The sequence below is a fragment of the Hyalella azteca genome, unplaced genomic scaffold (assembly GCF_000764305.2).
Source record: "Hyalella azteca isolate HAZT.00-mixed unplaced genomic scaffold, Hazt_2.0.2 contig8613, whole genome shotgun sequence".
Classification (NCBI taxonomy): Eukaryota; Metazoa; Arthropoda; class Malacostraca; order Amphipoda; family Hyalellidae; genus Hyalella; species Hyalella azteca.
In genome coordinates this window covers 125,743-149,781 of record NW_025938702.1, presented here as the reverse complement: position 1 = coordinate 149,781, position 24,039 = coordinate 125,743, and the positions used below count along the sequence as shown (strand labels likewise).

At 37.0% G+C, this 24,039-nt stretch overlaps 1 protein-coding gene across 1 annotated transcript; it reads left to right on the top strand.

Moving 5' to 3' along the window:
* The first annotated feature begins 1,448 nt into the window (after positions 1-1,448).
* Positions 1,449-23,436, top strand: LOC108680783. Its single transcript, XM_018169682.2, has 4 exons — positions 1,449-1,592; positions 16,880-17,670; positions 17,974-21,650; positions 21,910-23,436. The coding sequence occupies exons 1-4, from the start codon at positions 1,580-1,582 to the stop codon at positions 22,379-22,381; spliced, it is 4,953 nt and encodes a 1,650-aa protein (XP_018025171.1). The 5' UTR covers positions 1,449-1,579; the 3' UTR covers positions 22,382-23,436.
* Positions 23,437-24,039: the final 603 nt, after the last annotated feature.

The following is a 24,039-nucleotide window of genomic DNA, read 5'->3' as shown; positions in this document are numbered from 1 at the left end:
CTGCCCCGTATCATGTCACTTGTATCGTGCCAGGCGCCGATATATCAGCCACATTTCACAACATGGGATCATGTACACCGACCAGAAATCGACGCACAGTTAACAAAAAAGCCCAGGGTTCAGCTGGCGCAAAAAAGCAGTGAGAGTACTGAGAGTTGGCAGGAATATCCTTCAATAATTCCGGTTATCTCGGCAGGACCTGTCCCTTGCTGCGGCCAATCGCAGTCCCGCTTCACTTTCTTATCCTTTGGTCGAGGTCCTGCTGCTGGCACAGCCTCATTGCCTTATTGTTTCTTGTGTGGTGGTGTAGTGAGGTGGTGTGGTGGGGTATAGTGTGGTGTGCTTGTTTCTTGGTGTGATGGTGTGGTAATGTAATGTGGTGGTGGATATGTGGTGCAATGGTAGGTATATTGGTGTAGCGTGGTTGTAATGCGTTGGTGCATTATAGTATATGGTGTGGCACAATGATGTAGTGTGGGGTATAGTGTAGTGGTGTCGTGTGATTGTATTTTAATGACTGTAGTGCGGTGTTGTAGTATAGGATGTGTTTTGGTGACGTATCGGGTTGTGGTGCAGTGTATTATGGTGATGCGATGTGGGAGATGTGATAAGGTTGTGGTGGTGTAGCGGTAAAGTCCGGTCATGATGGTGCAGAGGATTGGTGTAGTAAAGTATAGTGTGATGAGGGCCAGGGTTGCTCATGCAGTAGTGATGAGAGACAATCCAAGCGTGAAAGCCAAAATAAAAGTTAAACGAAGAAATTGAGTGATTTTGAACTGATATTTGCTGCTACGATCTTTTTTTGGCATGAGTCACGTATATTTAATTCCGAAGACAATTTAATTTTAGCGTATAAATATACCGGTTAGGCAGGTACTAAATTAATTTCGAAATAATGAGTAGGGTGAGCATATTAGATGATCGATGATGACAATTCAAATTTTTCAGTTCAAATTTCTGCATGACCTATCGTGCACAGGGCAAATTAAAGTAAAAGTTTTAATTAATGTTCTTGACTAAAATTTAAAAATAAAATCAATTATTCACGTAAGTTTAACTGATGAAAATTATTTAATTCTCATTTAAAAAATTAATTAATTATTCTCAATTCAATACACATTATTGTCCGAGAAACTTGGATTCTGCAGTTTGTCTTGCATCCCAACTAACAGCGTATAAGCTTCCATACTTTAAAACATTTCCACATTCTACTCGGAAGCTTTCGCCTTCGAATAAATATGGAATTAAGATATGCGAATCAAAACTTAAATACATGCAGTTCAAATATCGTTCTAAATATATTTTTAATTAGTAATTTAAATTAATGATATTCCATGTATATATATGATATTTAATTCTGGTAATCAAAAATTTCATTGCATTTGTTATCCCTAAAATATAAAAACATGATGAAATGAGTTTAAGAATTTTTTTTTATTCCAGGCACTAAAATATGAAGAATGTGACATTATCCCAAATGCAGACAATTTTGCTAATAACGAATTAGAGCACAACTAGTGAACGCATCCACAGTGAAGACAAAATCAAGTTATCAGTGCAACCAAACAGCACCAGCACCATGCAGTCCATAGGTGAGTGGGTAGATGGTACTTATACATCTAGATGGTAGAACTTATGCATCTAGTTGAAAGATGTTACTTATACGTACTTGTATGTACACACATATCTGTAGTTAATACATTCACACAAGATTTTGCATCTCAGATCTGGGATCTGCTATACACAAGGCAAGCATGCATGATAGCCACAAAAGATATTTCATAGCTACAGATTTGATTGCGGAACGAGATAATACTCGTTTAATCATAAATAAGCTATAATGATGCTCTTATCATAAATAAGCCAAGTTAATTTATTAATATAAGATCAAAGTGATCATAAAATATGCTAGTATTGATGAATTTTTTATTTTGTTTCCCGAGGCTGTGCAGTCCTTCATAAAATTTATTCCTTGAGTAGTATAATTAATGACGGTCCCAGAGATGATTGGTGTTCAGTTGATAGGATGCATGCAATTAAACGAGAGCATCAGATAATTGAAAACGTTTAATAGTTCCTACCATTCTTTTGTGATAAGAGCATCAGTAATTTTCTTGTTAGTAGCTTGAGCGCATCGAACTTCACCTAAAGGACTAAAGAACTAGCAGCGTTCCTGCTAGTCCCCTAAAGCTTAACGTACTTCACCTAAAGAACTAGCTGCGTTCGTGCTAGTCCCCTAAAGCTTAACGTACTTCACCTAAAAGACTAGCAGCGTTCGTGCTAGTGCCCTAAAGCTTAACATACTTCACCTAAAGAACTAGCAGCGTTCGAGCTAGTGCCCTAAAGCTTTACATACTTCACCTAAAGAACTAGCAGCGTTCGAGCTAGTCCCCTAAAGGCTAACACACTTCACCTAAAGAACTGGCAGCGTTCGAGCTAGTCCCCTAAAGGCTAACACACTTCACCTAAAGAACTGGCAGCGTTCGAGCTAGTCCCCTAAAGGCTAACATACTCCAACTAAAGCACTAGCAGCGGTCGAGCTAGTCCCCTAAAGCTTAACACACTTCACCTAAAGAACTGGCAGCCGCCGAGCTAGTCCCCTAAAGCTTAACATACTTCACCTAAAGAACTAGCAGCGTTCGTGCTAGTCCCCTAAAGCTTTACATACTCCACCTAAAGACCTAGCAGCGGTCGAGCTAGTCCCGTATGGCGTCAGCTTCAAGACGCGGTTTCTGGTGACACTAACAAGTCATTGTGAGTCAACTCGGGAATTAATTCTGCGCATCAGCGACTCAGTAGATCCTTATCTGCTTTTAAGGGACTTTAATAAGTAATAAAAAGTCAGTTGTAGCTCAATTTGGTTTTTGAGCGGAGCCTATTATGCTAATTTATTTTTATTTGTGACGTTAATTGGACTTGGAATGTCCAGTTAAGCATAAATTGGTGCCTAGCCGCTCAAAGGTGCTGTTAATAAAGCCAAGATTTTCATTTAAGGTGTAAGAAAAGTAGGTGTATTGCAGGAATTTTCTTGCTTCTCATGTATCAACAGTATATACTCACCGATTCACTGTGGGCCAAATGTTTTCTGGTCAATCTGGTAGGATGAAGCCTATTGCTTACATAGGTTCATGATCTATGTGGTTACATACATTATAGCCTCGTCATATGTTGGGATATATACACGATTTGCTGCATGGAAGAAGAATTAAATTCTGTAGCCGCGATGCGTCAATATCTAAGTCTTATATAATTTCAAACTAAATGAACGTAAGCGAAAGACGCTCCTACCCAACGTCGTGCAAGCAGTTTTCGGAACACGAGATCTGAGAGCGATCGTTAGATGTAATTACTTCGCAATCGAGAAACAACTAACTATTGTTGGCTTCCAGTGGGCCTATACTTTCAAAAAAAGTTAAGAGATCGTAAGTTCATCAGCCAATCATTGACGGTATATCGAGCAAAATCCACCAATCATTGATAAGAAAATAGGTCGTAAGTACTTACGTTCACTTAGCGAGTTTTGAAAGTATGGCCCTGTAGTAAGTTTTATCGAAAAATTTTCAAAGTTAAGATTATTCGATGGAAGGGTTCACGTGGAAGGCATGTTTAGAGAATAGAAAGGGTTCGACTACAAGTATGTAGTGTAAACAAATAACGCTTAAAATGTAGTTTATAACCTGCCAGCTATTTACACGTGAAAGCACGTGTAAATATACGCAAATGTAGAAACGCGGCGATGATAAATATTGATAATTCAATAATCTTTTTGAAATCCACTGATGATACAGATGACTAGGTCATTCACATATTTAAAGAAAAATTTTAGACAAATATAAATATTTCACTTGAGAAGAATAACAGTGAATAAATTAAAAAAATTATCAAGCCATAACATGATGCTGAACATTTGTAGAATCAACAGTAAATTGTATTGTCAGCAGTATACTGCATTCTCCATTGTGTACTTCAAGATATGTATACTGTATTTTCAACGGAATCACAGAGGTTTAGAATAAGCATAATGAAGAGAAACGAAGGAATGTTTTGGCATACGAAAAAATTTACTAATTTTATCATTAATTTCCTAATTGGCTTACTTCTAGTTAACACTTGCGGAAAATTAAAAGGAATCAGAGATTAGCGCAGGAAGAGTTGAAGACTGCTGGTGTAACGGTAGCGACCAACTGAAAACATCGCACGACGTTAATCAGGCTTACAAATACACAATTCTTTATTCCAGGCTAGATATTTTTCTAAAGTCTAGGCAATAAGCAGCACCGTCATACCTTGAAAAAAGCATGAGCAGCATTGGCATACCTCAAAGAAAGCAGTGAGCAGAACCACCATACCTTTAAAAAGGTAATGAGCAGCATTGACATACCTCAAAGAAAGCAGTGAGCAGCACGTCAAAGAGCAAACTATATTAAGAAAGAAAATGCACACACTCGAATTTCGAAATAAATAAGTTATTTGCTGCATTTGGAGTTGACCGAAAAACTTCTCCGATGGTACACTCAATAATTGTAACCTGTTAAGCTGATCTAAATTGAAAAAATACTTCAAATTACAAAGTTTCAATCTCAAGTTTATTTTTTAATGTCCAAAGTTAACCAAAAAAGTTATTGAATCAGTAGAATCAAACTGAACGTATTTTTCAATTGAAACCGAAAAGAAATTGCCTCGTATCTTCTCTGAAGAGACCGTATGTCGGCAGTAGAAGCCAGACTTTCATCCTTAGGGGCTGAATAAATTGCAGGACCGTGTTTTAAAGGCCAATCCTTCAGACCACCAGACCTGTCCTTATTGACAGAAACCTGTCCTAGTCGATCCTCAAACTGCAGCTTGCTGCGACTTCTCTATTTTCAGAATCATATGTTGCCTCTGTACTTCTAACCAAACTTGTTATCCTCTTTGCATTATTTTTTAATCTAAACCGAAATTTGTGTGGCTTTTTATCTGTATGATTTTTTATGTGAAAAAACTTCCCACGATGCGGCAAAATTCAACTTCGGTTGTTTGATAGATTTATTACGGAATTTGCTTGAAAGATTATTTTCAAGCGTTATTCACTAACACACAGTTTGCTAAAAAACATAATAATCTGCAAAAACATTAATCATTACTAACACAACGACTTCAGAACGTTTCTATTAACATGCCTCACCACGACCAATGCTCAAAGGCCTATAGTATCTACTGCTATTAATAAGATAACGACTCGACAACGATTTAAAAACCACACTATTGCTAGTATTCGGAGGCCACACCACATTCAATATCTAAAGGCCATATTTTATGGTCACTATTTAAATACCACACTATTTAAGTATTTAAGGACAGTATTATATAAAGGTCCGCTATTTTAAAGACTAAACTTCTGCCGCTATTTGAAGGATGCGCTAAGGCTCGCCGCATTTGAAGGCCGCCTTAAGGGTACTACTTAAAAGACCGATATGATTTAAAGACCACTCAGAGGCCAGGACTGGAGGCAGGATAAGCTGGCGGCTCACAAGACATGCTAATATCCTGCATATCAAACCAAGGCTTCACTTTCTATTCTTAAGACTGAGCCTCGCCTTATATGTCCCGCACTCCAGATGATTCACTTCTTCTTCGTATCTGAATTGAGCTTTGATTGCGAATTGTTGTTATTTTTTATAATAGTAGATGAGAATGTATTGTTGTGCTGAATCATGAGAACCTCAAATGTAATTGCGTTAGAGCAAAACTTGCTGTAGGTGATGGAACAATGCGCGTCAACTTTTACTTGACGGAAAATAGTTATACTAGTAACATAAAATGATTAAAAATGGATTAAATATTTCAATATATTATTAGTGGGGAACAAAAACATGAGTAAAAATACTCCACGGAATTTCTTTCGTGGACAGATATATTATACTAGACTGCGTTCATTATACTGGATTACGTATATTATTCTAGACTGCATATATTATACCAAACTTCGTATATGATACTAGATTGCGTATATATCACTAGACTGCGTATGCTGGACTGCGTATATCATACTAGACTGCGTATATTTTATAGACTGCGTATAATATGCCAGACTGCGTATAATATGCTAGACTGCGTATAATATGCTAGACTGCGTATACTGCTAAACCCAATCATATAGCAATAATGAATACGCATATTTTACTTGATTTTATTGTTGTAACGTGAATGAATTTCGTGATAAGAACTTTTAGCGAACTAACCATCTATTACGAGATTTTTGCACATATATTCCGCACTATGAATATTTCTTCAGGATAAAGGTTATGCATTATTCATGGCTTTTGCGCAGTAATAACAAACAATAATTATCAACTTGCTTCTGATGAAAGCAATTAAGGCACCGCAGAATATTGCCTCGCTACACCAACAAATTATTGACTATAATATTGATAATTCCTTGCAAGTGGAACTGTAGGTAAATTTCCTGGGAGAGATGAATCAGATCCCAGATAATTAAAAATAAAAGAAGAGAATAATTAAGACAACAAATCGGTTGAAAATCTAAGAAGAAGATCGGCATGATCAGTTAAGCTTGTTTAATTCACGCCAGAAAAAAAAACATATTTTCTGAGTAAAAACTAATATTAAACATCAAATTCAGCACTTGATGAGAAATAATGCATGGGGATTATAAAGATACATAAAATATATTTATAAAGGTAATGGCTCTGGTAGTGAAGGTAGGGTAAAGTAGTGGTGTCTGGTAGTGAGGGTAGGGTAAAGTAGTGGTGTCTGGTAGTGAGGGTAGGGTAAAGTAGTGATGTCTGGTAGTGAGGGTAGGGTAAAGTAGTGGTGTCTGGTAGTGAAGGTAGGGTAAAGTAGTGGTGTCTGGTAGTGCGGGTAGGGTAAATTAGTGGTGTCTGGTAGTGAGGGTAGGGTAATGTAGTGGTGTCTGGTAGTGAGGGTAGGGTGAAGTAGTGGTGTCTGGTAATAAGAGTTTCAGTATCAGAAGTATGAGATTCGGGAATTCAGGCAGGAATAGCTCCGGTCGGCAGCAAATTGGTATGTTCAGTTTATCATTGCATCACCAAGTGAATTTAAGTGAGAGAAAGCACGTGCCAACTTCATGGCGCTCGGCTCTGCGCGTAAACATCCGTCACAATTAATAACTAATTTCACAGTTGACTTAGCCGCGATTATTACATGACATCAAATTTCATGCAACAAAAATTGAATTTCATGCTGAATAATTTAAAAAGTTGATTAGCAAAATTCGACGATTATTCGAATTAGTTATGGTCAGTGAACTTCTGTTGGCTCACCAAAACCTGTTTCAGATTCTGCATACGATGCAATGGACCGTGATAATTGAGAAAAAGCTATACTAGTGTGAGGGAAAATAAGGTACAATTCCCTAAGAAAATTCACAACGAACGAAACTTGAAAATTATCTCTAGCGAAAGAATTGGAAATTTTTTAGCGGAATCCAAAATCTTTTAATAGAATTACACTAAATGTTGTCTTCAATTCCTTGCTTCTAACACCAAATATAGACGACAGATGCAAAAGATTCACGTTAAATATTATTTTGTATTTGTTAGATACCACAACAAGCCAGGCAATAAGTTCAGACGATTAACATACAAGCATGAAAACAAAACTAAATGCCCATTGAAGCGCAGTGAAAATAACCCATGCATAAAATTGAAAAAAATCAAAGGCCATAAAAAAAGCTGCCTACACACCTTAAAACGAAATAAAATACTGAAAAGGCTCGCAGCGCTGTAAAAACTTACTCTTATCTAATTTATTCTTATCAAAACGTACCGAAAAAGAATAAAATCTAGCCCAAGATTCAACTAAACGTTCGAAACTCCTCATAAAATCGGATGAAAATCAATCGAGATAAATATAATATAAGAAGCAAGACCTGAGGTAATGGCGCGTTTTACATAGCGCGGCTCGAGACCCACGTAAGCCGAGGAGGAGTAATGGTCTTAATGATACGATCTGTACTCCGCAAATCCTTGTATCGAATTAATTAGCATTCGTAAGCTTTGGATCAGCATTCGTAAGCCCAGTCTCTGGAGAGCAGAGAGACAGGGAAAGGCTGCTAGTGAGGAGATCTCAATATTGTCCGAGTCACGGGTCCAGAGCACAGTATCACTCTGCATGGTTCGGGCTTCTTAAAAGTATCAGGGTTAAACACGAAAATAAATTTTGTCTACTTATTATTTTCTGCTGATAATTACTGGCAAATTGACGGGAGAAGGAATTCTGATTAGAGTGTATAAATTGAATATGCTTATTTGTGTATAATGTATTTCCAAAATGTCACCATTTGATATAGTAAAAAACACTTTGCGCATCTAAGGAGTTATTAGAATTTCAATTGGCATTTCCTTAGAAGGAAAGCAATAAATCACCAGTACGTTTTAAATAGAATACAGTCGTATTATAATGATTTAATTTAAAAAGTTAATCTTCACTATCTAGATGCTCGTGTAACCAGTGCCACCGTATAATTATCGTTAAAACACCGCATAATTATTGTACCATCAGTGACCATCACAAAACCAAATTACTTTTTAATGTTTATATCCGGCATATGCATTTAGGCAAAAGTTTGCTACATATTTTGTATGCAATATGGTGACGCTTGAGCTCATTCAGGGGTCGTTGGTAACGGTGATGAACGGCTTAGTAAGTTGAGATTAATAAATATTGTTCTTAGTAAATCATTTGCAATGTACCATTTTTAAAGTCGTCTTTATCTAATTGCGTGATCGCTCATAATTAATCGATTCAACCCTTGAATAAAAATTAATACCATTTACAACTTCAAAAAATATTAAATCTGATAAATTATGTACAAAATTTTCAGACACTAACATAGGCCTCTCAAAACTTTTGTCATACAAATGAAAATGTTTTAAACATTTTTTTAGTGTATTTCATTTTTGTAATGAAATGTCTCAACATTTTTACGGGGAATACCAAATGCTAACGGTTATTGAAAAAATCAAGTCTTGAATTTAAATACACTTTTAAATTCAGTCTTAGTTCAAGGACAGCAAGTCCTGCCTTCATTCGCGTGGCCCAGCTCCCTCCTTCATAATTTGCACGGCAGGACAACTGCCCGTAGAAACTTTCCCTGCCCCAACTGGCGGCCAGCAGCCACTGGCCTGGAACGCTGCATGCATGGAAATGCTGAACGCTGTTATTAGGGACGCGATTTGTATGTAATTGTTGTAATTTGTAATTCAATACAATGTATTTGTATGTAATTGTTGTAATTTGTAATTCAATTCAATGTATTTGTATGTAATTGTTGTAATTNCTGTCTCTTATACACATCTAGATGTGTATAAGAGACAGGTTATTAGGGATGCAATTTGTATGTAATTAGCAGCGTTTGTATGATCTTTCTAAGATAACTTAAACGCTGTTATTAGGGACGCGATTTGTATGTAATTAGCAGCGTTTGTATGATCTTTCTATGGTAACTTAAACGCTGTTATTAGGCACGCGATTTGCATGTATGTAATTAGCAAGGTTTGCAAGATATTTCTAAGATAACTTAAACGCTGTTATTAGGAAAGCTATTTGTATAAAATTAGCAACGTTAGTGCGATCTGAATAGATGTTTCTATCCTGTAGATAATTAGCGTGATCAGTTGAAAGTTTTTAGCAGCTAGAATCTTAGTGGGAAAAATGTTTGAATTGCAGCGAAAACAATGACAATTGTGGCGAAAATAATCAGTAGAAAACTGTAATAAAACATGAACTTAAATTAAAGTTCATCAACGACGTTTTTCTACTAAATCTCTGAAGCAAGTTTTTATTCGCAGCACTCTGTTAGTAAATTAAGTTAATCGGGATCAATTTCACCTCTAAATATTCGAGGGGCATTCGTAATTCAATTCAATTGATTCATATTCGCGTTAATTCACTTCGCATTTGATATTTTTACAATACAGGTAAGAAAATTCAATTTAATCTCTAATTTTTACAAATGTATACGTTTTCAAATTAAGACGGTGATTTCATTGAACAAATTCTGGAAAATCACACCTTTTTGATTTTAATCCGTGCAAAATTTTTAAGAAAACGTTACAAATTGGTCCATTTCTTTCGTTTTTATCGACATGAAAAAAGACAGATGATCTCTGAGTTTAGAGTATTCGCTATCTATAATACAATTTTTTTTAATAAAATTCGAGGGATTTTTTCAGTAAAACTCCAATTAATATTCCTATATCCCAATTCACAAAGTTTCTCCCAACAACGATGCTATAGACTTTAAACAACCACACACTCTTAACACAATATAATATAGAAAAACTCAGGGCTGAGTATTTACATTTTATTTTCATGGATATCTTACAATAATACCTAATTACTGCTTCCAGCATCGAAATATGATAATATTTGTGCTTATAGAATTACAGCAAAATGATCTTGACTGCTTGTATATTAGAGAAAAAAACATTTTGCCTTATCATAATATTTTAGTGGAAGAAATTATGTACTATATCGTTAAATGCAATACATTTATCCCAGAATTTACTGAGAATAATTACCATGTCGTTTTTATAACTGAAGGTTTATATTCACAAGTGTACGTCAATTTCTCAGATAAATTTTATTTTATAACTTATTGAGAGATAGTAAGAGGTTTTCATTACTCACAGAGGTCACTCGATACATTCAACAAGTCAAATTCAACTCATGAATTTAAATGAATAATTTATGACAACGAATGCGATACTGACCACGAAAACTTTTTTTTACCGACATTTCAGTTGAAGAATCTCATAACATATTTAGAATTTGAATAAATCGTTCTATTAAAGAATTATATTAGATTACAATTAATCTTCACAGTCATGCTCGCCGTATGCATTAAACAAAATCATGGATTGGTTGGCTTTGCGCTATAGAAACATTTCAACATTTATATTGAAGCTACAAATGTTATTATTCACAACAGTAGCGCACAGACGTTCAATATTATTTGATTATTAATAGAAGAATCACAGCGTCGCGTGATTATTGGAATATTTAAATGACTTGCATAAATCTCGAGAGACTTCTGTTCATATTGAAACATACTATGATAATTTCGATACTTTTTATTCTCAAGTAATGTCTTCAATAAGTATTTAAATTTAAAATTTCTTACATGCTTCTGTGAACACTAAAATTGATTTGATGACTTGAATGATATTCAGATGATTTGCAAAACTGTGGCAGAGCAAGAACACACTTTAAAATAAATCAATATTCGAGAGATCAATAAAATTGATTGGATACTCAACTGCTTAACTTTTTAAAAATTTCCATTAACACCCATTCGGAAAAATACTCAGAAATTCAGTAAGTCCGGTCTTGCGACGAATATCAGACATCAATGAATTTCTTGCCCGAACAATAATATAAATCTTTGAATAATAGACAATGAAGTATAAAATATATCATGGACACTTGCCATAATGATTTGATGGATAACTACATTAAATCATGTATACCGAGCATAGAAATAACAGAAAACGGCAACTAAATAAATTGCTCTTGGCGGACAAGCAAGCGGAAAACAATTCGGGCAATGCTAATAAATAACTAGTTACTTAATGGAATTCATTGCCTAATAAATGTCTTGTACTAAACTGCGGCTGAATAAATTACGTGTTGCATGCCAAGCATAAATGCGATCTGCGCCGAATGACTTCCAGGAATCCTGGAATGCTGCTGCTGGTATCGCTGCCGCAATCAAGGCATAAAACATGAATAAATTGCCGGCGCTGAACGGCTGGAATTCTGCTGTCGTCGCCATATTGCAACACTGCCCCACCGACGCTCTGCAGTCAACTAATTGAAGGGGACATGTTATGCTCTGCAGTCAACTAATTGAAGGGGACATGTTATGCTCTGCAGTCAACTAATTGAAGGGGACATGTTATGCTCTGCAGTCAACTAATTGAAGGGGACTTCACTATTGAGAATATCTTCACTATTGAGATTAGTGAAGATTTTAGCACTGATAAGTACTTTTGCTGGGGTAAACTGGGTCAGGATTACCCACACAGGTGGAAAAAAGTGCTTCACTTTTTACACATTTATTATTCATATTACTGAGCATGTGCAGGGCTGCGTACCACGAAGAAAGGTTTTATCGTCGATGTTATTTACCTAATATTTAATCTCTAGAAAGATGAGGAAATATGTTGCTCTATAATTTAGATTTGCAATAACATTTGCTGTGGGAAACTTCTTTAAAGAACGTGATAACCTTTTTATAGCGCGTTGATAATTTTTTATGATGAATACTTGTTTTTTGTGCGTGAATAATATTCGTACTGAAGATGAAACATCTTTTATTATTTATTTGAAGAAAACTTACTTGAGATGAACATTTATTTTGTCTCTTCCAACACATAATTTGATAACAATGAATACTGTTGTTACTTTATTTTAAATGTGAGCTTCCTTATCTCGCGAAATATTTTTGGGGTAGAGAGACCTCGGGCGGCGTTTAACCTTGGTATTTTATGATGATTAACTTTAATCACTACATATAATTACATATTAGAACTAGAGACGATTAGAACTTTAATCGATATTTTACAATTTAAGATTAGAGACGATTTTTAACCTTGGTGTTTTATGGTGATAAACTTTACTCGATATTTTACAAATTAAGATGTTCTCTTCAGTTTGATATGATTTTTTTCGAACCATGCAACTTAATAGATATAAAGGAAACTTTTGTAATTATTCCTTATTTCACCGCCCACAATATTTAAATTTGGTAAGTATTTGAATGCAGATCAGAAATTTAGGTAAGTTGAATGTAGAGCAGAAACTAAACTTCTCTGCGCTGACGTTCAATTCTTTCAATATTTTAACAAATTTTAGCATAAGATTAAAAATATAACTCAGTACTCACTGCAGTGAGTGACAGAGAGCGCATTTTCTCGTCGACGAAAACTTGAGGTCACGGACGGACGGACAGACGGACGGACGGACAAACTGACATGGACAATAGTGTATTTTTTCCATACAATGAGAAAATGCGCTAAAAAGACGTGGTTCGCCTTCTATTCTTGGTCAAACCTCATATAAAATTATACTTCTATAGGTTTGTAAGAAAAAAAATCGTTTTTCGAATTCATGATCAGTTCAGTTTTGTTACCAACTCTTCATCAATACTCATAATAACCCAAAAAATCTCTATAAATGTGCAGAAGAATTTTCTCTCGATCCGACAGGAGGCCGGCTATACTCCAGTGAATTCCTAGCCGCTTTCTTGTCCTATGCAAATTTGTCCCTAACAAGACATGGACGGCGCAGATTAAGGGAGGTGTCGAGAGGCTACACTTGCTCTGTAGATAACAACAACCTCATAAACGCGAGAGAAAGCATTTAAAATAATGTTAAACTTACTTAAATAACATGTTAAAACAACAAGTGGCATTAATAGAAAGAGATATATCAGTATTGAAGTATTTTGTAATAGTTTCAAATATCCATTGATAAATCTAAATTAGAAACATTATGGTAAGCTCTCGTAATAACCATGAATTTGCTGTTGAGAATTGTTAAGTTTTATTTAAATTAAGCATACACAATAAATCGTTTAAATCTAATAAAACCGTCGTCCGCCATCATTAAAGTCACAAAAAGTCGATAAACTCGTCAGCTGTTACCATGAAATTCTACTTAAGCGATAAAGCCTGACAATTTCTTGCCTCGAAAGCGTTTTGATATCAAACTTTCGATGGGTCGGAATAAACGTTTTAAAGTTAAAGCATTGAGTGTCCCTGTGCAGAGGCAGGGAATATATTAAATGACGAATAAACCACAACGCAAACGTTAACAATGTAAGAAGTAAAGAAGTATGTGTACAAAAGATGACCAAAATACTGGGTTTATGGATAGGGTCAACCAATGCTTGCATAAGGTAAAGAATGGTGAAAGTCTACTAAAAAAATGAGTGAATGAATGAACGGGCACGATTCAAACGGGAGTTAGGGTTCCACTCGTACAATACACAAAAAGCTTACATGAATATATACAGGACAGGCGAGAGAGTTACAGTGAATAATGGGATCTGTTCGACGAAAGTGTTGGACAAAAATACAGACCCTTCCCCCACAATTGCGAACAAACATACAAAAACCAAATGCAAAGAAATCTCCGTATCTGCTGGCAATGATTGATTGATTAAATAAATACAAAATACAACCTTTAAATGGGATAAAATAGGACCCTTAACGCAAAGGATGAAGTATAAAGGAATAAAATCGTTGGCTGGACATTACGCCGAGGTAGACAAGCTAGGCGCTCATTGGTAGATGTCGTAGCAGGACTTTCACCCGGACGGTGAAACCTGCGGCCACTCGGCCTGCCCATGCTTTTACTCACCAACGATTTCCTCTCTCAGTTTAAAAATAAGTTGAAACATTTCGAATTTAAGTTGTATTACAAGTTTTTCTGAACTTTCAGAACTTGTTATAAGTGTTTGATAATATGATTTTGTTCAGAATTTTGAAGTGAATGTGAAATTTAAAAATGTCTGTTGGTAGCTGAGAAAAAATAGATAGACTCATGTATTTATCTGTATAAAATTGAGCTCAAAATTTCTAATTTTTTTTTTACACTCGAATCGACAAATGGCAAAATGGTGAGTGGAATTTGTGAGGAAAACATCCTGCGATCCTGTAACTGATGTGATTAAAATTACGCGACTTAGAGAATATAGTTTGAATTCGCGCAGATTTAAGGATTTCAAAACTTTTTTCCTGAAAAGACAGCCTCGTGGGGCAAAAGTTTGCAGGCGAGTAGTGGCGATACGCATGCAAGATGATTGATCGAATTTTCGACGACATTGTCAGTGTTCAAACATGTTACATGTAGAATATATAACTTGTTATATGCACCGTACATATAATTAACACCAACATATATGTAAAATGTTGCATGTAACTGACTTTCATGTAGGCTGATCTTTTGAGAACGTTTACTAAGAAATTCGAAGACGACCTGCCATGACTGGATAAAAAACAAGCGGTCCAAGACATTCGCTTTCTAAAAAGAAATGACAAAAAATACACAAGACAAATATACAATCATACGGTAATTAATAAATAAATCTAATAATCAGAGCTAAATCACACGAACCGAACAACTTGATTCCTCGCTGTGCAAACAGGCATCTCTGGCAAGATCTTTACAATTAATGGTGCCGGAGTCTAAGACGTTAACTACGTTCGAAAGTACTTCTTTCTACGAGATTAATAATTCCCAGCATGGAAAATTAAATTAAGCTTGCTGAAACAGCGGCTGCATTACATATTTTGGGATTAACCAAGTGATTATATACACTTGAACAAAAGACATCAAACAGGACATTACAAAATTGCACTGTTAATGGTAAAAGCATCAGGCATCGCAAAACGAAGGTTAGGTGAAATTAAGTTTTAGGTAGTTCTTAATTTACTTCAGTATTTATGTACAATGAGTGTTGAATATACACATATACTTTAAAAGATGATATTCCTATTTCTGAAAAATTTCGAAATGGGACAGAATGGAGCTTTGTAAAATAAATGGTTTGAACAAGCCTATCTTACGTCGAATGAATGCAGTTGGGAAATTATTAGGACAGCAGGAACAACGATTATTAATAGTATGGTGAATATCAAATCCATTGCGCCAGAAGAGGTCTGCTTTATCTAGAGGGTCATCTATACCTAATAACACTGAGGTCAAATACCACCACATTTTAATATCTGGTGAACGAAAAACTTAAAAATATCGAACGAAGTTATTTGCATTTAGGTGTATAATAGTTTCTCACGTAACAGAAGTATATCAATTCAATGGAAGATTTGTAGATTCAAGACTTCAATTAGGATGAAAGCAAATTCCAAAATGGGCGGCAAATCTGGATGCAGTTAAGAGTTGTCGCGCTGTCGCTCCTTTACAAGCGGTGGTCGGTACGTGGACCACAAAGAAACAATACAGAGATTGCAATAGATGATGCAAGTCCGTAGGAATTCTAATGAGATCGTAAGTCACACCTCCTCAGTAACGTTCACTTTTAGACCTTGGGACATCATTTATGTTTACTATAACAGTTATTAGGTTACGATTGTACGATGCCACGTTAATTAACAACACACTTTTTGTTAAATTAGTAATTGTAGTTGCATTAATGATTTGAGGCCGCCATTGATCAGTCTACTTCTCCACCGACAGTAAAGGAGTCAAGAAAAAGAAGTAATCGTAGTAAGAAAGAAGATGCATGGTTCCGGGGGACTTTTATAGTGTACACGAGGCTCCAGTTATCTTGCGTTGGCACACATCGAAGGCATACACGGACAGAAGCGGTAATTATGGTGCATTGAACAATTAAATTGCAGCTATAGTTGAACGTCAAGTATAATTGTACGTCGAGTACAGAAGAACATCAAGCACAATAGTATTTTAATTACAATTGAATTTCAAACATAATTGAACTTCTAGCACAATTGTATTTCAAGTACAGATGAAATTTGGTGAAATAAATCCGTAAAAAAACAGTGGCACGCTTCCAACACTCGCAGACATACAGGGTAATCATGTATTTTTTAAAACATGAAATAGGAAAAATAAATGAATTTTGAATGTATTTCATCGTTTCGATGGTTAAAATCCTGGCTAGTAATAGATATTAACAATTAGATGTCTTACAATAACATTTTATTAATTTTCACCAGGTAATCTCTCTCTTAGATATAGGAATAACACAACAAGACAAAAACATTAAAACACACTATAATATCACTAATATCATGTATATAAATGGGATTATTTTTTGTTCGTGTTACCGAGATAGTTTCAGCATGGAAATAAAGTGCATTCATTTTTTCAGATCGCCTCGTGGTGTGGGCACTGCTGGTCGTGTGCCTGCTGCTAGTGTCAGCCCACGTCAAGGCGGATTCTTTATTTGGTGGCGGCAGAAAACTGTCCGTAAGCCTGACGGAAATCACGGATCACGGATCAAGAATCACGATCGATGAGTCACCGTCACTTAAAAATCGTGGGCAGAAAAGTCTGCAACCCGAATCCCGGACTTCAAATCTTCGACCAGCAATGAGAAGCAAAATCTCCAGAGGCAACGCAGGAGGAAACTCTAACAAAGAAGGATCGCTTTTCGACGATATCGCGCCTCAGATGCCAGTGGACTATGAAATTGTGAAGCTTTCTGATAATTTGAAGGATAACGGAAAAGTTGAAACTAAGTCCCTCTTTGATGAGATCAGCACCACAGGAAAAGAAATAAATAATTCAAAAATTTCATCATCAAATCGGCTTCCCAAACGACCATCTACAAGCTCCTCACAACAGCACAAATCATCTTTATTTGATCAAATTCATGCCCAAAAGGGCAAAACACCCTCATTACCGAACGGAAATACCAAAACAACCGAAAGGAATAACCTACGCAACGAAGTTGCTCGCACAAAGATTAATTCGATTCGAGAAAACAAAAAGCAGGATGTGGCTAAGCCCACCAGGTTCGACGAACACACAATCAATGATCAAGAGCAAAAAGCGGGAACTCTCTTCACCAAATCAAACACATTTCAAGACAAGGAAACTGAAGATTTGAATGTCAAAATGATGCAACTGCCTGGAGAAGTTTGGAATGAAATACTGAACGTTAGTTACCGAAACATTACCTATACTATCGTATTGATACCAACTGAAATTAACTAACCTTCCTAAAAGTTTTCTATCTATCTATTATGTAGAGTTTTTATGTGAAGTTTTCTTTGCATCTTTCAACAATCATGCATGAAAAATTGAATATTTTATTGCACAAAGCGTTTTAGCACAAAGAAAAATGTGTTGGCATCATTCCTGCTAGAAACAAATATAGTACAAATTTATACAAAGTATTTCCTTACAATTAAGGCTGTTTTTCATTTATATTATTATGTATTAATTGTTTTTAAACTGCAGGGATCTTGGATTGGTTCTCATGGACCGAATAACAAAGACACAGCGGCTCTCGAAACACTGGCCAGATCGGCGTTGGAACTTCGGTCCAAGCGCGGATCTTCATCTCTACCAGACGGTCTAGAAGAATCACTGAGAAAATTTCTAGAGGAATCAAGAACAATAGATCCATCAAATAAAGATGACAACAGACGTACAGATCTCTTTGATAGATCTAGACTGCGAGATTTGTCTGATATCCTCCAGCTGTTCCAAGAAGCGGAAAGTGAAACAGATGACCTCGATATTGGAAGAAGTGATGAATTTTTTTCAATGGATTTCACGAACAGGGACTCCTTCGACCGAATTCGTAGACGTCGCTTGGAGGACCTAAAATTAGCCTTGGAATTGATACAGGTTCTGGAATCTCCAAAGAAAGGTTCGTCAAGGCCGAGGCAAAAGAACAAGTTGCGAGACAGAGATTTTGAACTCATGATGGCTCGAGCTTTGTTTGGCGATTCCTTACGCAGCTTGAATAGCTTGAGTCGACGCCAAAGAGGTACTCTGTCATCGGTGATGGCAACTATGGCGAGGTTCCAAGATTCACGAGAAAGTTTTGAGGATGACGACGATCATGACTTTGATCTTCCAGATAATTTTGATATTTCAGGTTTATCTTTTCCGCTAACAAGATTTCCTCCTGTATCACCGTCACCTCCGGCTCCTCCACCTTCAATTATCCCCTCTTCTGTTCGTCCTCCAACAGTGGGGCCTCCCAGTATTACTGGTCGTCCCGGCCCAGTAGGTCCACCTGGCCCACCTCAGCAGCTCTATCAGCTTCCAGTTGAAAATCAAGTATTTCAATCACCGCCTTCTATTTCTCCCCCATCGCCTCCAGTTCAGCCTCCATCACCACCTCCGTCTATTCCTTCGCCGCCAAATGGCCTTTACTCTCTGCCAGCTCAGAGCAATCCTCCAAGTTCGCGTCCATTTGACTCTACGTCAGATCCTGTACATTCCCTACCAACTCTATATGTTCAACCAGATGGAAGCTTGGACGTCAACCCACCCACCACGTTTGTTGATCCTCTGCCTCCATTACACCAGCTAGCAGACGGTACATTATCTCTTAATCCTCCAACGTCTATTCACAATCCGTCAACTAATCCAGTAATCACTCAGAGCAGCCCAACGATTACCGTAAGTGATCCAGTAAACACCTACCAGATTCCTACAAGGAACCCAGTTTCTCCTATAACCTCAGTAAAGGAACCAGTTAATTTATATCAGACACCTTCAAGAAGACCTACAGGTGACACATTTAGCGTCTCAAACTTCATACATCCTTCATTGTTAGATTCAAATACAGCTTCGCCGCCATCGTTTAATCTTCTGCCGCTTGAAAGTGCCGAAGATGATAACCCATGGACTCCAATTAGTCAGAAGCCGACTGTGCCTAATCCACCTGCTTCAAATCCACCGAATAACGACAAAGAAGTTTATAACTACCATTATCATTATCACCTATCTGGGTCCCATGGTGGAATACTAGCAAGTTTACTAGGTCAATCTAACGTCACAGCAAGCTCTCCCTCTTCACCCACGTCTTCGGACAACATCGGTGGTAGATATGGGGGTGTGCGAGATGTCAGACGAGGTCCCGCACAATCATCACCGGCGAATCCCCCTTCGATAAGCTTTTCGCTAGTCAATCCTTCACAGTCTTCATATTCCTCTGTAGAATCAAGCGATAACAATGTAAATTCTTTCAGAGACCCTCTTCCTCCTGCTCCACCTCCTTCTTCTCCATCAATTCAATCGTACGTCACTCCACGGCCAGCAAGTCCGCAGATGGAGCCGCCTCCTCCACGGACGATGTACGGGTCTCCACCAGTTCGCACTCCTCCTTCCATACCTCCAGAAACTTACGGTCCTCCTCCACCGCGTGGTCCTCCTGCTTCCCCTCCTGAATCTTATAGTCCTCCACCAAGACCTCCTCCTCGTGACCCTCTACCTCCAGCAACTTACGGGCCTCCTCCACCACTTGATCCTCCGGCTCCACCTCCTGCTTCTTATGGTCCTCCACCAACACCTCCTCCAAGTGATCCCCTTCCTCCAGCAAGTTATCGGTCTCCTCCTCCTCGTGATCCTCCAGCTCAACCACCTGTATCGTATGGTACTATAAATTTCGATCCCCCACCTTCTGCATACAGTTTTCCAACGGCTCGTGATCCTCTTCCTCCTATGCAAGTTAATATCCGGGTTGAAAGAGATCGGCCAGTTGCTTCGCCCATCGCACCTGCTCCTCCTCCGTTTCCAGCACCAGCTCCTCCACCACCTCCTCTTCCACCACGACCTGCACCTTTGCCGACTTATGGCACACCTACTTTTGATCCAGTTCCTGCACCAGCCACTCCAGTTCAATCGTATGCACCACCCCCAGCTGAACCCACCCAGTCATATGGACCTCCACCTGCTGTTCCACCTCAGTCATACGGACCCCCTCCTGCTACTCCACCTCAGTCATACGGACCTCCTCCTGCCGCTCCACCTACGTCATACGGACCTCCGCCTGCTGAACCTACCCAGTCATACGGACCTCCACCTGCTGCTCCACCTCAGTCATACGGACCTCCTCCTGCCGCTCCACCAATGTCATACGGACCTCCACCTGCTGCTCCACCTGCATCTCCTCCATCTTTGGCTCCAATTTATCTACTCAGAGAAGAAAGGACCAAAAAGAAGGAAAAGAAGGAGAAAGAAGATGGATTCTTCAAGAAGATGATTAAAAAGTATATCGGGAAACACAAGGACAGCAAAGAGAAAACTGAAGTTCGGACCACGATATTACAAGCCATACCTCTAGTTCCGGGAACTCCTAGGGATTCACAAAGAGATTCATTTTCCAGCGATGTTTACAGGCAGCAAGATGATCTACAAAGGGAGTATATACGGAACCGGAATGAGCTGCGACAGCAAGAGCAGCGCTTACTTGAGGTCTCCAGATTAGAAGACCAGATCAGACTTCAAGAATTGCAGCGGGAGAATCTAAAGAAGAAACTCTTGAAAGGACTTTCTGAAGACAAGAAACATGACAAGAAGTTCAAAGACTTGTTCTATACGGGAGCCATGGCTTTAGGAGCCATGTCTTTAGCACCTATGGCTATGGGTTACGGCAGGAAGAAGCGAGATATCATGAACGAGAACAGTACTCCAGTCCAAACGATATTTCTTGATGCCGGAGGATCGTTTACTTTCACAAATTCCCTCTCTGAGGGCACAAGATATTTTCCCGCGCAGACAACTGATTTCATCAATGGAAATGCATATTCGATCGCCCCGAATCTCACTTCATTATTTATATCTAACAATACACTAGCTAGTGATATTATCCCCAACAATCATGCGCATGCTAGAAAATTGCCCTCCCAGCATAAAGAAATTATTTCAGCATCTTCCGCTGTTGGTAAATCAGTAACATCGGGAACGCGTGACATGGATACTCATGAAATTCAAATGCTTCAGAAGCTGTACTTGGGTTACACTGATATTTCGCCGTCAGTTCTTCAGGACTTGAGGTCTGCCATGCCACCGAAGTCTATCATAGGTAAACCTTCGTGTCTTCTCAAATCTTTCTGTCTGCTGATGGAGTCTGCGGCGCGCACGGTTTACTTCGACGAGCTACTCCTGGAGTTTAGCATGTGAGTTATGGAACGCCGCAACAAAAAAAATAGTTGCTGCTAACATTAAAATCGCCATTTTTATAGTGAGCATTTTTCATTGGAAGTTTTAGAAATTGATCATTATGTTTGACCATGATTCATATCGTTACGTACACTAACTATCGCAAAATAATTTCCACCATAACATGAGATTATTCACCGACACATCGCTTTCTTTCTTAAATTTATGTTTTAAAATGTTTTTAACTGAAGTGACCAACTTTCTCTCAATTTCCAGGTTATACCCTGAAGTGATGAGCAGCTCGCCAATCCAAAAAGTTTTCCGTCAAGTCAACGAAGATTTGGAAGCTGAAGACGACATTCATCAGAAAGAAGACTCAAAGACGCCGGTAATTCACCCACGACTTATGATCTCTAAAAACTTTTCCTCGGCATCTCATGAAATCCAAAATGCTTTTCCTGCCTACCATGGACGACATGATGGTTTCTATGGTGAAACATGGAATTTTACAAACAACTTAGAGGATTTTTACCTTAAAGCGGCAAATTCTACGATAAAATCATATTATTTTCCAGTTGATCCCTTGAATTCGACTACCAATTTAGAAGGGCGTGTTTATGGGAAATCTTCCGAAGTTCCAAAGAACTTTGCTGGAAAGAAGAAATTCAACTCCAGTAATGAAAATTGTTCAACGTTTGATTGTGACGTTCCCAACTCTGTGCTGATCAAAGGCATCGGCACTTATTAATGAATCTTCACAAATGTATACAAAAAGTTTTTTAAAATTATTTATTAATGAATCTTCACAAATGTATACAAAAAAGTTTTTTAAATTATTTTTATTTAAATAAAAACGCAAGATGATGCAATAACAGCCATGAAGGAAATTTATATCAATAGTAAATAAAATTGAACGATCGTCTCTATGGATTAACGTATACATTATTATTAGTTTTCTAAATAATATCTCTACACAATTGGATTTATTGGTTGTTTATAAGTTCATTTTTCATGTAAAAATAAATAGACCTGTTATAAATTAATAGCTCTTAAACAGATCTATTTGTCGGAAGAACTTCGATGAATGAAAGTATAAGTCAACTCTTGTTTAATTAGAAGCCTGAAATAATATAGGTTCGTAGTGTAGTGTTGAGTACCTCACCATATATGTTTAAGGAAAACGTATAATACTTTAGGAAACTCTGGAACAAAACTATGACCGCTAAAATATCAAGTAAAGTTAAATTCGTGAGATTTATGTTTGAAGACAATCAAGTGTAACGTTTAATATTTTTTATAGAGACTTGAGGACCGCAATTACTATATCAGAATCTATAATATATATTATATTTATAATTCAATTTACGTTTCATCAGCGTTACCGTAAATTAACGTAACGCAAAAATCGATGTGTAAATTTTGCCAGCTACAAAACGTCACTAAGCGAAAGATTTGAAGGATTTATCGTAAATCTTTAGCTTAGTATCGTAAATCGTAAAACACTTAAAGATTTATCGTAACAAATCATTATTCCACTAGTGCTTGTCAGAAGCAACTAAGACCAGAAAATACCCAAACATGACACAATTCCAAAGGCCATATTTAAATTGATCCAGATAATAAATTAATTATAATGATATTATAGGAGCGTTTTTCTGTAAGTGTTCGATTTTTTCCATGTGGAGTGAAATTAGCGATGAAATGAGTTGAATATTCCTTCGAAGTTGAGATGAAATTTCATATTTAGTGAAATAGGTTAAATCCAAAGCCCCTATCATTGCTTCAACGAATGTTTTTTTTTTTCAATTCGTTTTGTAATAATTGCATACAGAAATATTTGGGAAATAACGAGGTGTCAAATTTTTCAACGTGATTATTTTTATTAAATAGGTATTTAAAGGTTGATCTGTTCACGTGCGTATAATGTTTAAATTAAAATAATTTTAATTACAATCTATATTTTTATACAATAAAAATGTTTTGAGTATTTTCTAGTCCTTTTAATTAAATTCCTGGGAATGAAGTATACAAAATGAAGTTTATTTGTTTATTATCTGATCGATTATAAGAAGTAATTAATAAAAAAATATTTTAGCTATTTAAACAATCGTGTCCTGAATTTACAAATAATCCTAATGGTTACAGTTAACCTTATCTACTGGTAATAATTGGCTATATGGTTAAATTTGAACGCCTTATTTACACAATTAAATTAAAATTCGAAGAATTCGAAGTTATGAATACTTAATGAGATAAATAAAAACTTTGGAAGCTATCCAACGTACAAGCAATAGAATAACTTCTTATATGCAAACAGCACTCGTCGAACTAAACAAATAAAGTATTTCGCCGATAATGAAATGTTTTTGTCACGCTTCTTTTCAATCGAAGAACCAAATTCCAATA